General features: G+C 42.8%; 1 protein-coding gene across 1 annotated transcript in view; it reads left to right on the top strand.

Annotated features, from left to right (window-relative positions):
• Window positions 1-14,089: 14,089 nt before the first annotated feature.
• Window positions 14,090-15,693, top strand: part of uxs1 (UDP-glucuronate decarboxylase 1) — a 28,685-nt gene continuing 27,081 nt past the window's right edge. Inside the window, exon 1 of the mRNA XM_086220382.1 lies at window positions 14,090-14,837. Within this exon, the coding sequence (XP_086076508.1) occupies window positions 14,747-14,837 (91 nt within the window). The 5' untranslated portion in view covers window positions 14,090-14,746. The remainder of the gene's footprint in view (window positions 14,838-15,693) is intronic.

The raw sequence follows: 15,693 nt of genomic DNA, 5'->3' as shown, positions 1-15,693 counted from the left end.
GACGTGCAGTCACATGGTCATGGTCACCTCAGGTGCTGCTCCAGCGCTGGCCCATCTGATTCAAAACCTCTATTTGGGTCGCACATTTATAAGAAGTTTTCAGAGTGCAAATGGATGCAGCCAGATATCCGTGTCTAAAAGCTGTGGATGTGGAATCCATCAGGGATGAACATGGACACAGGAAGTACATAACACATTGAGCTGTTTGCAGACATGTAAGGTGTCTGCTACGAAGCCAAAGAAATGACCAAAAAGTTTTGTTTAATTATAATAATTTGATCCGTTTGGTCTGAAAATTGGCTATGACAGTGCTAACCACAGCACAAGGCACTGTCGCCTCATAGCAAGAAGGTTCCGGGTTCGAGTCCCGCCTCCATCACAGGATCTTTCTGTGTGAGTCTGCATGTTCTCCCTGTTCCTGCGTGGGTTCTCTCTGGTACTCCAGCTTCCTCCCACAGTCCAAAGACATCAAGAGAGGACGAGGCTGATTGATACTCTAAATTGACCATAGGTGTGACTGTGAGTGTGAATGGTTGTCTGTCTCTATGTGTTGGTCCTGTGATGCATTGGTGACCTGTCCAGGGTGAACCCAGCCTCTCACCTGAAAGCTATTGGGATAGGCTCCAGCCCTTTCATGACCCTTAATGGGAACAAGCAGAAGAAAATGGATGGATGGTTGGTCTGAAAACTCTCTGAAATTCTAGACAAATAGTGAGATTATTTTTTTTTGTTTTAGAAAGAACAAGGATAAAATGATATATTTATACAGCTCTTTTACCCTTTCAACATTACCAGACAAAATGGATCAAGTTACAAGACGTGAACAAGTCATTCTGGAGGGTTGTGAGGCTCAGAAAAGCTATCACCACAGAAGTCTATGATAGAGGTCTTTCATAGGAATGAATGGAACCCTGCCTCTGCTGCTGTATCACACATTCTGTCCACTTTATACATCCATATTTTATCTTCATAATGAGAAACCAACTGAATTGCCACTGGCGACAGGAGAAGGCTGGTAACAAAGCAATTAAGTACCTATAACCATCCCCACGGCTCTCTGTGCAGCCTCTTCTAGCTCACGGCTGATGGCATTTTTTACTTGAATATGTATGCAGGTTGCCAAGCTGCAATTTCAAAGATGATAGAATTTTTCCTTATGCTGTATTGTTTCTATAAATTGATAGACACCTTTGGTTTTTTTGTGTTTTTTTTTTTTTCATGACAAAATTGGAGCAGTCGGGTTCAGGTGAAATAGTCAAGTTGATGTTGCCTGACAAGACTGCCATTATAATACTGTTATAAATGGAGTTCTGCCCCATCTCCCTGCCTAGAATGAGAACATAAATTTTCCACATAGCTGTTGAGTTTTCATTTTGTTGGCAGCACAAAGAGAAAGAGGTAAAGAGAGATCAGAGGCAGAAAGAAGCAGCAGAAAATAGTGACGGCAGGTTGAGATCACCTGGTTCAAGTCAAGTCAAGGCTGCTACTGTTCCCACACATGTGCAGATACCAATTCTCAAAAATGATTTCACCTGACAAGCGAGATTAAGTACCGACATATAAGAGCTCTGCATTCAAAAACTCAGAACTACATTCTGCATTCACTTCTTTCCAATGTAAGGTAAAAGGGAAGAAATGGAGGTGTTAGGGAGAGGACAAACTGTACAGAGAAATCTGCCAGTGTGATGAATGACTTCTGGATACTTGCAAGGCTCTGTAATAATGTATGCATGTCATGCCTGGCGCCTAAAGATCTGATGTTAGAATCACCCCTGTGAGGCTCCACCCAATTACATTGTATTTTTTCCTTTCATCCACTTTATGCGAATGCAGTGGATAGGTGCACAAGAGGGTTTTATTTAGAGACGGGGGACACTGGAGACAGGGACACTGTAGACTGTAGGCTTGACGACTAGACTTGAGACTGGCGGCTTGACTTGAGACTGACGACAGGGGACAGGAGACCCGGGACTGACAACTTGAGACAGGCAACTGGAGAACTAGAGACTGGAGAACTCGTGAAACTCGGTTAGTGACATTGAACTTGCCATGACCACATGCACAACATGCGACAACATGTAACACACGACAATGGACCAACCATCTAACAGGGGAAAACACAGGGGTTGAATACAAGGAGAAAAAACAAGACACAGGTGGTGCAATCAACCAGGTGCGACACATGAGGTAATCACAGGAGGGAGGTCAGGAAGACAGGACATGACTACAAAATAAAACAGGAACGAGACACGAGACAGGGATCGTGACAGACTCAGAAAACAAAGTTTTGTTCACGCTGCTATAAAATGGATTTCTACAGAAGAGACGTTCCATTCGTTGGCCAAGGTTGTGACGCTTAGTGACACCGCTGTTCTGGAGGTATGTGACCTGTGAGGGGGATTTGATGATGGTAGAATAGATCTATCATCCACCCTACTTTCTGCACTGCTACACTTACAGTTTTTCATCAACAAAAAAAGGACAAAATGAATTTTTTTGATGCCAAAAAGGCACTAGATTAAAAGTCAGAGGTTTGCCACACTGACTCAGTTTTATACCGAAGGATTGAATGAACATGGACACCGGAAATTCAATTCAAAAGCCGTCTGAGAAATCTCACGTCAAATCTTGATCTAACGCTTAGGAAAACTTTGATCATTTGATTTCCCATTGAGCTATTCTAATCTGGACCAATGTGGTGTGCAGACTGATGCAACATAACAAAGTAAACACAGTGTGTTATTTGTTTGCTTTTCCTTATCAACATAAAATCCTTCACTCCGTGTTCAATCCACCAAGAAATTCACTTGTTTACACATCTAAACGTGAATGAGAGCGGCGCTCCTTCTACTCGATCACGACTGTATTATGCTGTCCCTTCCAGAGGTGGCATTCACTTCCCTCAAGGTGTCATCACAAGTTATGAGAGATAAGCTCTGCTGTGTGGGCTGGTTTCATCCCCGTCCTCACTGTTAGCAGCTGTCAGATGGCCCATTACCAAACATCTTCCCTGGCAGGTGGCTTGTTTAACAAATGATCTCGGAGGAATTTTATCAGCCAATGATATAACACTGATATAACACATATGCCAAATATAGACACGTCAAAGGTGATGTAAGCCTTTCTCATTGAAACATTAGATAATACAATGAAAATGCGTCCCCTTTCTCCTACATTAATGTGAAACATAAAACGGAGTATTGTTGTGGTTTCTGAAAGCAGGGGGGGAAAAAAGCATTTCATTTTCCTCCCGTTTTTCCTCCAGTTTTCACAAATACAATAAAGCTTTCCTAAATGTGAATCTGCGTTTAATAGGAGATGGCTCGTAGCAATCGCTGGTCTGACAAATGCCAGACGTTTGTCTAATCTTGTCTCGTAACGAAAGCTGACTCAATGGAGTGTTTCTGACAAAGAGTTGTGGCACTTCTGCTAGAACAGCTGCAGTCTGTGAGATCCAAGCCGCTGTAAAAGAAGAGGATTTCCTTCTGGGTTCTACACATAACCAGACATGGACCCTTTCTGGATCCACCTCTCCCACACCTTTTACCACCACTCTCCCCTCAACCATGACACCCTCGTAACTTAGAGAACACCATCATCTAGCAGAGCAGAAATTTCAAAATACTGCAACTGGTGTTGAATGGCCATCTATTCTTCAAGCTATGCTGCATGTCATGTCTTGCAAGAGTCATCACTTTCTTCTTTTTAAGCCTTTAAGCTGTTGTAGCAGATGTGGTTTTAGTCTGATCACGTACTGATGACAAGAACTGTGAGGCAGGACCCAAATGTAGCAACTGGAGCACATATAGTCTTTAATCATAAAGATTCAGGGGAAGGGGCAGACAGGAGCGTGGCCAAGGTTCGGGCGTAGGTTGATACCCGGAAATCTAGAGACGTAGGGGCAGGGAGACCAGGCAGATGGGAGAGGGATTGCAAGGAGCCGGCAGGCGGGGAAGAAAACAGGCGGGGCAGGGCTTTGATAACAGAGGAACAACCGTGTGGTGGGTCTCACTGAGGTGGCTCCAAACAGCTTCACTAACAGAATAATGTATTAGTTATCGGTTTGCCTGTTAGCAGAGTAATTTTAAAAAAGTCACGGATGGATTTTGATTCAACTGTTTATTGACAGACTTCAGTTCAGATCTGATGATGTCATGTAGCCTCACAATTTTTGCGCTCTCTGTTATCTAAAAGACACCTTGTATAAAAGCTTACATGCACGCAACATTTCACAGATGTGATTAATTTTACTGGATTTTTTCCCCCCTCACAATCCCTTTCTTCTCATAATCATGATGAATTTCACATTCGCCGCAAAAATAGAGTGGCTGGTGTCTGTTGTCTGATGTGTATCATCTTTCCTGTGTTACCGGTTACTAGCACAGCATCTCCTCCTCCGCGCAGCAACTCCCTCATAAGATGTAACTTAACCTGTTTCAATCAATATTCTTGTCTAATTCAAAAACAGTTGTCATGAATTGCGATCAGTGGTTCTGTTTTTGGAAAGAGAGAGACTCATCAAAAAAACAGAGGACAGGAAAGGGTCTTGTAACCACTGCATCGTGGCCTGTAGCTGGACCATGAGCTCCCCTCTAGTGGGCTGTCAAATCATTTTAAAGCTGTCTTTGGGAGATTTTTTTGGGGGGGGTAAATTTAGCATATTACTGTGAAAATGGGGGCTGCACGGTGGTGCAGTGGTCAGCACTGTGGCCTCACAGCAAGAAGATTCCGGGTTCGAGTCCCGGCTTGGGCGCGGGATCTTTCTGTGTGGAGTTTGCATGTTCTCCCTGTTCCTGTGTGGGTTCTCTCCGGGTACTCCGGCTTCCTCCCACAGTCCAAAGACATGCAATTTGGGGACGAGGCTGATTGATACTCTAAATTGACCGTAGGTGTGACTGTGAGTGTGACTGGTTGTTCGTCTCTGTATGTTGGCCCTGCGATGGACTGGTGACCTGTCCAGGGTGAACCCATGAACGCATGTAGTTGCTGGGATAGGCTCCAGCTCCCCTGCGACCCTTACTGGTAAGGAATAAGCGAAAGACAACGACTGTGAAAATGGGATAATATGTTCAAACTACATACAGTTGATTTTAAAAAAAAAAAAGGTTACATATGAGTTGCACGAAATCCCACCGTCAAACAATGTCATCAATTTGAGATGCTCTGTTTGGCAAGCTAACGGCTAATGTTCAGCTGTTGTGTAACAAATTACGGAAAAGTTCCTAAGGCAAATAAACAACAAGGGTATTGTAACCTATAATTAAACACCATCTAGTTGGATTTCATTAATAAATTTATATAGATAAGTCAGCTGAAACAGAAAATAGTTTGGATATTTTTTTACATGTATAAACAGGTTGACCTGAAAGTGCCTCTGAGAACCCATACTCTAAAGCAGAATATATCTGTTCAAGCAGTCCTGCAGCTTTAGTCTGGTTAATAAAAACAATTCTACTCATTCCTGGACAACAAATAACTCATGAAGTGCACCGGGCACATACATGTGTGCTTGGATACACGTATGCAGAGCGAAGCGGGTGTTTTTACCCATCTCTGCAGAGGCATGCCAGACATGTGCTTTGAGGAGTTTCCCAAGGAGATTTAAGCAGGATACTCAGCATTTCCTGCTGCATTGCTAGTATTTTTCAGTCAAGATGATCAGCTGCTCTGCATATGAATTGTTTTGCCTGCAGGATAATAGACACACAAAGATTTGTCTATGTTAACGTGTGATAGACGAAAATCTGTCCGTTTTTTTTTTAACCTTTTCTTCATATCTTACAAGTCTCTTTGTGGTTTCTGTCATTTCATGCCTGAAGGACCACTTTGTCAGACCATCCACCCTCCTTGTGTCTCCATTGTTCATTTGCTTTCCTTTTCAATGCCATCTTTGATTTTCCTTTCATATTTCCTCTCTTCCTTTGGGGTGGAAATGAATAGACTTTGATGTGCTGACGCCCCAGCGTAACTTGACTTCACAGGCCATCCGCCCAGCTCTAAAGACCATAGGCAGAATCTCATTAACAATGTCAGGTCAATCTTTTGATCTTCTCCCTTCTGTGTTGGGAGCAGCTGAGAAAGAACAAATGAGAACATTCCTGGTCTCATGTTTTCTGTCCATCACAATACCCAAAGAATTACCTACACTAAAAACAGCCAGACCAACTGTGGGCTGTAGATCGACCTTAAATCCAAGCTGTGCTTCCTCTAATCCTCTTTTCTCACTTGCTGGGTCTCCAGAGGCATCAGTAAATTTAAGAATTTCTATTAAATTTGACACTTCTATTAAGGCATGGCTGTAGTCACACTAGCATCCATCTCTTGCATTTAGATCAGTGTCCATGTAATAAATCTTTACAAAACCGAGACTGATGTTCATGACACAAAAAGCAATTCAGACCATAAATGTTTTCATTTTACAGCCAAATGGTCAGATACGGGAAGGCATTCAGCACAGGCAACCAAAATAATGCAGGGAAAAAGCACAACAACAATTAACTTTGGTAATATCCAACCAGGGTCATTAAAAAAAACAGAAAGAAATCAGGAAGAAAAATACTGAGTCTTCCACCTTCAAGTCCCCCAACCCAAACAACCATATAAGTTGTTATTTCCAATACTCTGATAAGACAAATAAGCGTCTTACTCAATGTTCTATTGCGTGCCAAGTCATTTCTGCCAAGGATATAAGCACAAACATTTTTGGTAAAGGAGAGGAAAAGATCACTGTTTTGTTTCAAATAAACAAGCTGGTTAACAGATCGTTCTCTCAAAAGTGAAAATTCAGTTATTATCTACTTACTCTCATGTTGATGGAAGGTCAGGTGAAGTTTTTTTAGTCCACAGCAACAGTAGGCATGAATGGATACCTGTTTTAGAATATTGAAAATAAATAGATGAATGGTGACACTGACAAATTCCTCTGTGCTACTCGTAGTTGTCTTGAGAAACCTCAGACGTCATGTTTCCAGACTCACTTTAGCTCCCATGCTAGCCCAAGCTACAGGCTATTGTGAGCTGTGAGGCTAAACATGGTTTATTGACCATCCATTCCATCTATTTTCTACTGCTTATCCTGTTAAGGGTCACAGGGGTGGGGGGTGGGGGCTGGAGCCTATCCCAGCAGCCTTTGGGCAAAAGGCATGGTTCACCCTGGACGGGTCACCGAGTACCCAGAGAGAACCCACCCAGGCACAGGGAGAACATGCAAAGTCTACACAGAAAGATCCCGTGTTCGAGCTTGAACCCAGAACTTTCTTATTGTGAGGCAACGTGCTAACCACTGCACCACTTTCCTGCCGCCCATTTTATCATCTGATTGGTTTTCTTCTACCCATCCATCTATTTTCAACTGCTTTTCTGAAATTGGGTAGGGGAGCAGCTCCAGCAGGGCACCCAAAACATCCCTGTCCTTGGCCACATTAACCAGCTCTAACTGGGTAATTCCATGTGTTTCCAGGCCAGTGTGGAGATACAGTCAAGTCAAGTCAAGTCAGTTTTATTTGTATTGCGCCAAATCACAACAAAAGTTATCTCATGACACTCTACAAGTAGAGCAGGTCTAGTACCACACTCCTTCAATAGATTTACACCCAACAATTCTCCATCAGCAAGCACATCCTTCAAATCTTTCCCTTTAACAGGCAGGAACATCGAGCAGATCCAGGCTCAATGGGGACGGCCTTCTGCTTTGACAGGTTGGGGGGAAAGAGAGCAGGAGAGCGGGCAGAGACAAAGACAGTTAATGGGGGATAACAGCTATACAGAAAGAGGGGGCAGAGATAAAGAGGGAGAGAAAGGGGAAGAGAATGATGGACAGATGGGGACGTGAGCAGGTGGTGCTACAGGTGGCAGCTTGAGCCTCTTCAGGTCTGTAGCCTCCTTCAGCAGCAGCAGCAGTCAAGGATCTGGGAAGTGGGGAAGCACACAGGCTCTGACGAAGAAGACGAGTTAGTAACAAGTATGAATACAGGAGGACAGAGAGGAGGAGAGAGAAGCCCAGTGCACCATGGGAGATCCCCTCAGCAGTCTGAGCCCATAGCAGCATATCTGAGAGCCAGCCTAAGCCAGACCTAACTATAAGCTTGATCAAAAAGAAAAGTCCTCAGTCCGCTCTTAAACAAGGAGAGGGTGTCTGCATCCCGGACCAAAACTGGGAGACGGTTCCACAGGAGGGGAGCCCGATAGCTGAAGGCTCTTGCTCCCTTCCTACTTTTAGAGACTGTAGTAACCACAAGTAACCTTGCATGGGGGTAGCGAAGGGTTCTAGCTGGATAATAGGGGACAATGAGTTCTGTCAAATATGAAGGTGCCTGATTGTTGAGAGCTTTGTATGTTAGAAGAAGAATTTTGAATTCGATTCTGAATTTAACATGGAGCCATGCAGAGAAGCCAGTACAGGAGAGACACGGTCTCTAGTCAGTACACAGGCAGCAGCGTTTTGACCAGCTGGAGAGTCTTCAGGGACTTATTAGTGCAGCCTGACAGGAGGGAATTGCAGTAATCCAGCCTGGAAGTGACAAAAGCATGGACTAGTTTTTCTGCATCTTTTTGAGACAGGACGTGTCTGATCTTAGCGATGTTAAGTTGATGAAAGAAAGCAGACCTGGAGATTTGCTTTATATGGGAGGGAAAGGACAGATCCTGGTCAAAGAGAACTCCCAGGTTTCTTACAGTAGTGCTGGGGGCCAGGGTGATGCCATCCAGGGTACCTATCTCACCAGATAGTGTTCCTAAGGTGTTTTGGGCCCAGCACAATAACTTCAGTTTATGTCCGAATTTAATAAAAGGAAATTGTGGGTCATCCATGTTTTTATTTCCTTTAGATAGGCCTCCCGTTGGCCCCCAAACCAGACGACAGAACCACCTCAACTGGCTCCTTTCCACGTGAAGGAGCAGCAGCTCTACTCTGAGTCCTTTGTGGATGACTTAACTACAGGAATTAAAGGGAGACACCAGCCACCCTTCTGAAGAAACCCATTTCAGCTTCTTATACTCAAAATCGTATTCATAAGTCATACCTCATTACCATAATGAGAGGTGGAAGTAACACTGACTGATAGATCAAGAGCGTTGCCTTCCGACTCAGCTCTCTTTTTGTAAGGTAGAGTGAATACAAAACAGATCCCACTGCTCCATTTGTCTGGCCCATCTTGCACTTCATAGCCCCCTCTCTCAAGAACAGGACTCCAAGACACTTAAACTCCTTCTCTTGGGTTAAAGACTCATTCCCGAACTGAAGTAACACTCCACCATTTTCCTGCTGAGAACCACAGCCTCAGATGATTTTAAGTTTGGTTAAATTGGTCTCCTTTCACTTCAGTTTTTTGGGAGATTACTGCAATACTTTTTTCTCCTGTGAAAATTCAGCAGTGTTTTGAGGACTAGAAACACTTCACCTGATGTCCCACCCATGTGAGGATGAGTACATTATAACTTAATCTTCATTTTTGAGTGAAATATCCCTTTATGGTTCAAATGTGGTTTTTGAAACCCTGGTAAACTAATGATAGCATTCCACTACAATGACCTTGAAAACTATGGTATCCACTACAGGAAATGAACAGCTGTCTCCCACTGCTCCGTCTGTCATAATAGCATTCACTTGCCTTTGGCATTGGGGATCAAACATGAGTCTCCTGCTCTGAGGACTGATGTTTATGTGACCCATCACCAACCCAACATGCCTCATTTCACAGATTTATTTTGCTGAATATTAATGTCCTCTGATTTCCTACTCACTAGGCTGATTGGGTTCTCCAAATTGACCGTAGGTATGAATGTGAGTGTGAATGGTTGTTCGTCTCTGTATGTTGGCCCTGCGATGGACTGGCGACCTGTCCAGGGTGAACCCTGCCTCTCGCCCGTAGATGCTGGGATAGGCTCCAGCCCCCGCGACCCTTACTAGCAAGGAATAAGCGGAAGACGACGATGGATGGAATGATTTCCTGCTCTCTTGTGTTCATAATTCGTATGGCCACTAGATGGCATCTGTGACCTCAACATCACAATTCATCATTTACACCATCTTTATTTGTGGCATAGCTGGAGGACAGCCAACATACATCACAATTATATTTCAGAATAAGACAGGAAACACAAAACAAAAACTACCAGGATGTTCCAGTCCTAGCCAAAAAAATAACAAATTATCAGCAGATTCTCAGTTTCCTGGCCCTCTTATTTTTACAGAAGCTCAGAGTCAGCTGGGATAGCCCCCCCCCCCCCCCCCCACGAACCTTAACAGACCAGTGGTATGGAAAATGGATGGATGAAATACTAGCCTTTTTGTTTCAACCATCAAACTTCCACAGAAGCCGTAATTAGTTCACTTACTTTTCCCCCAAAGCTGCATTCCCAGTTTGAGGCATTCCTCCCATTTCAATAAGCTGTGTGGGAGCTAGGAAAGTTTCAAAAGCCCTCCAAAGTCTGCATACTCTAGAAAAACATCTAACATCAAACATCCAACTCTTATTTCTCAAAGCGAACCAATATTTAACCTGACCCAGAGGAATGTTACATATTTTATCCTCTCTGGTGGAGATCCATACACAAAACTGAAGGTCAGCCAATATATTCTGAAACTCACGAGACAGAGACATCTCTAACATGTACCATTCCTTCCTGTTTGCAAACACAGTCTTTGCTGAGAAATCCTCAGTTTTATCTTCAAATCCCTTAAAACTGATCTATATTTAATTTATCAGAGACTAGTCCTGCATTTCATCGCTCCTTCTAATCTTTTTCTATTTTTTCTCTCAGTTCTGATAACCCTTTTGCCCTTAACCTCATACTGCACCACTAAACACATCTTTAGATTATCCATTCATTTCCATATGCTCCATTTCTATCCCTTAAAGCTACATCCCTGTCTTTTTTCAAAAAACTAGATTACAGATTCTCCTAGGAAGGTAGGGTTGACCGCTGCTTCATGAATCATTTAAGTAAACGATGAATTCCAGTTATCTACACAGCTACCACTGCTTATCGCTTGGTTAAAGACAGTGGCTTCTCCCAAAAATTGCCTTATAGCCTGAGAAGTTGTTTATTACTTCTGCTCCATATTTTTCTTACCTCTCACATTCCCAGTACTCCCTGAGGGAAAAGTCATGCCACTTAATTGAGCCATGAATCGTTTCCCATCTTACTTTCACGAGAGGACCAAACTCAGGCAGATTGGTGTCGTGAATGAATCTCATTGGGCGGGTTAGGCATAATCTGGACTGTGACTGGAATAGTAAGTAGTAGTGGTGGATTTAATACATTGATAGTGGGACCATGTAGACTAGAAGTGGATTGAAATACGAAGACAAGTAACTTAAAACTGCATTCTGCCAATTTTAAGGCAATTTTACTTGTCATAAGAAGAGGATTGTATACAATATAAATCTGTATTATAACTATTTAAATCCATCCATCCATTTTCCACGTATCCTGATAATGGTCGCGGGGGGCAGCAGCTGGAGCCTACCCCAGGGGTTCACCCTGGACAGGTCACCAGTCCATCTCAGGGTCAACACATAGAGACAGACAACCATTCACACCTACAGTGAATTTAGAGTATCAGTCAGCCTCGTCCCCTCTTGATGTCTTTGGACTATTGGAGGAAGCTGGAGTACCAGAGAGAACCCACACAGGAACAGGGAGAACATGCAGACTCACACAGGAAGATCCCCTGCTGGAGCCGGGGCTTGAACCCAGAACCTTCTTGCTATGAGGCAACAGTGCTAACCACTGCACCATCGTGCCGCTCTACAGCAGTAAAAATAAATAAATATAATCTACCAAGTTCATGTTTTTTATGGCTAGTTTAATGTTTCTTCAATACTGCCTAATGTTCTTTTTCTTAAATGATGGTCCAATTTGGGCATGGCTGCCTTATCATTAACAAAGAAACTCCTGCAGCCACCTCTCATTTGAAGGGTTAATGAAAAGCTAAAATGTGAACTGATAAAATACTGTTAAGGGGATCTTGTTGTAAACATGCAAAGCCGTCTGTGGCTATGGAGAGAAAAATGTACTAATAAGTCTGAAAAGGAAAGTTGAAAGCCAAAGGGCAAGAAAGAAGAATGGAAAGACAACAACAGTCATCCTCGTTGATGTCTTGATAAGTAAACACATTTATTGATGCAGTGGATGGTGTCGATCAATTAATCCACTCGTCTATCACTGAAATTTGACAGACTTAATGAACTACCATCCTGTTTCGAATGATCTGTCAAGTGTATTGTTAGATTGGTGAGAGAGAGAGAGAGAGAGACAGAGAGAGAGAGAGAGAGAGAAATTGATGCTCAAAAGACATAAGCTCTTAAGAGAGCTCGTGGTCCAGCCAGCGATATTTTCCTGGTGTTTATTAATCAGAAATTGGGAATAAAACAGCAGAAGAGAGACAAATAACAACAATACAGACTGTTTCTGTTTCCCAGTGCTGCACAGAGGCTCCAACACACAAAATACAAGTCCTGGCAGCGAGCTATGCAGAGTGCAGCAACATCCCGGTAAAAGGCATCAATCTACACATAAAGTCAAGCTCTTTATGTTTAAACCAAATGTTAGATGTAACTAGAGTGAGATATAATTAGTTTTAATTTACTGGGAGCACTAATCTCATGCGCAGACTTAAATTTTCATGTTGGAACTCTTGACTCTGTCCTGCATCTAGAGTCGACTCTTTGGATGTGCCTGTTTACCCATTTTGTGTCGAGGAAACCTAACAGTATGGACAAGAATCTATTAGCCTTAAGGCCATTCACTTTGAGCTGGATAGAAGAAGTAAAAGCAATGAAAGTTCAAACAGATAGAGATTCCGGTAGTACATGCTAACAAAGTTCATGATATTGTGGCTGACATAGTAAAAAATGACATTCAGACAGGAGGTGTGCAGGAATACAAACAAATGTCATTTGAAACCCTGCACCTATTAGCATGGATGGAATCTGTTACAGCAGCAAGAGAAATGTGTATGGTTGTTGAGTCCAGCAAGGCTGAGACTAACATTTTAATCAAATTAAAAATGTAAAAGAAATGGCAGAAAGATTGGAGAAAGGAAATAAATGTAGATGCTACACTATTGACAGGAAAGTTGTAGAAAATAGAGGAAGCAAAAGTAGAAGAGAAGATATTACATTGTGGAGTGGTTTATATGAAAGGGGGCCGCAACCAAAGGGTTGCTGGTTTGTTCCTCACTTGGCCCGGGGACCATGTCCAAGTATCCTTGAGCAAGATACTGAACGCCTAATTGCTCCTGATTGCCCTGCAACAGACTGGCGATCCAACCAGGGTGAACCCCGCTTCTCGCCCAATGTCAGCTGGGATAGACTCCAGCCCCCCGCAACCCTTAACAGATGAGTAGTATAGAAAATGGATGGATGGTTTTTATCAAACACAGTGGGGGTACTAAGCAACAAATTGTTATGTCAGTGATGATGACAGCCACCCAGGTAATGGCTCGGGCTGACGGTTGTCTGACGTGTAGAGATCCAAGACTGAAGTCAGATCAAATTGGGAGCAGCAAGTTCAAAATCAGAAATTTGTCAGGGAGGTTTTGTGATGGTGGACAACCCATGACCCCTCACATTCAAACCAACTTGGAACAAACTGCCATCAGCCTGTCAATTTGTCTTGTATCCAGCAGCAGACACCATGTGTGGGCAGCAGGACAGGATGCCATTAGCAGCGTTCACGGCGCACAACCATGAGACCTAGTAATAAATTCAACATTGCACAGAGCATTGACATTAATCTCAGGAGTAAAGCTGCAGAATGACAAATTAATTTTGACTGGGTTGTTATGAGCACACTCAGCTTCATTAGCTGTCATCAAAAACCAAAGAGGTAGAAGAACACACAAATATAGAATCGCAAGAACACACAAATATAGAATCGCAAGATGGGGGATTACATGAATATTGCTGAGGAGTTTAGGTGGTGCCATGTATGTTTCCTTTTCCAGATTTTTTTTAGATAGCACAGAAATATAATGGATAATTTATTGTAATAGTACAGAAACCATCAACAGTCCTCCAATCCGAAGGGTGTCAGTACTGTGCCTAAAAAACTTTTACTACCGCCATAAAAACATAGAAGAAGAAAGAGGCGGCGAAGAAGAAGAGTCCGACATAGTGCAGTTGTGCACCTTTAATATGAGTAGCTCTGTAATTTTCTCGGTACTTCATTGGGTATAGTTGCTAGGCAGGATATGTCTATTTTTATAGGCAGTTATGTACGAAGGCAAAGGAAAATAGCTGTCAGTTTAGTAGCTGGCTAGCTAGTCCGGGCTAATGTAGTGCTAACTGCTGGATGGCTTCACTGTATCAATTGGTCTGTAAATATTCACCTAAAAATGCGCATGCGTAAGTAATGATTAGATAAAGAAACTGTCTACGGCTAATACATGGCTCTCATACATTTTGTATGTAGTCGTAAAGGTGGAGACGCTACAGTGAAGCTTGCCACATGATAGCGGTTTGCTGCTAACGTTACCCTGCTAGCCACGTAACCTGCTCCGGATTGGTGTTGACGTAGCAGCAGGAGCAGGAGCAGGAGCAGCCGGAGCTAGTTTGTCAGTCCTTCAGCTATTGACACTTCATGTGATCTCGGGGCGCTAAGTCATTGACAGCCGGCTTGAAACGTCAACCCATATGGAGGCCCGATTCCTACCGAGGACGTGAAGGGTTGATTGTCAACATGGTCTAGCTGGACCAAGACGTGTGGCTCGTTGGTTTTCTGGTCCTGTTGCATTGAGCGGATGATGAAGCGAGTCGTCTGGCTGATATCAGGATTAAACAGAAGAATGATGAAGCTACTTTTTGCCCTCGCTTTGATCGCCTATATTGCTTGTAAGTTAAATAAGTTATTTGTTTCACTGCATTTCACTTCTCATTTTAGAGTTATTCCCGTGATTGATCATTCTCAACCAAGCCTTCACATAGTTAAAGATGGGCAAGCCTGCAGAATTAACGTCTTTCATAGGGCAAGGAGAGCTGGTTGGCTATGACTTTGATAATTTTCAGGGTTGGCATTTGATATGAAACCAAATGATGAATCAGTTATTTCTGTAAAGTCACAGGTGTAAACATAAGTAGAATCTGAACATTGAATTATGAAATAGACTATCAGTAAGCAGTAATCAGCTACTGCTTTATACCTGCACATTATAAATATGATGGTAAAGTGCTAGACTCTGTGCAGACTATAAAGATAAATTGAAATTCATAGGCTTACACTTGTTTAAACAACTCTGTGGTCTGAGTCCTTATTTGTTACACCTGTTCTTGTTTTATTTTACTCCCTATAACAACAGAGCTCCCAGCCATATTTTAGTTTTGGTAGTTTTTTTTGTTCCCGTTTAAATATTTCTTTTGGCCAATCCTCCATCCAGTTCGCTGCCCCCAGTTCGCTGGAATCAGCCGCTGAAGTTCAAAGAACTCTGTCACTCTTTGCAGAATGTGCATCATGTTGTGCTTGTCTTGTAATTTAATAGGTTGGTTTGTTTGTTCCATTTCCATTGTAAATCATAACCTGTTCTTAATGAGTTGTGTGGTTCAATAGAGGTCAAATAAGAATTCATTCCGACAGACCTGCTTCTCTCGCCACAAAGTCAGGTGCACATTTGCACTTCATTACACTTGTCACGGGGAAGATTGTGTGAATTATTATTTATCTGGCACAACACAACATGGAGAAGATAATTGC

Source organism: Aulostomus chinensis, chromosome 12 (genome assembly GCF_037954235.1).
Source record: "Aulostomus chinensis isolate RoL2024-O1b breed Wild chromosome 12, RoL_Achi_v1.0, whole genome shotgun sequence".
NCBI classification, from domain to species: domain Eukaryota; kingdom Metazoa; phylum Chordata; class Actinopteri; order Syngnathiformes; family Aulostomidae; genus Aulostomus; species Aulostomus chinensis.
Note: the sequence above shows the minus strand (reverse complement) of the source record. Positions and strands in the feature narration are given on the sequence as shown.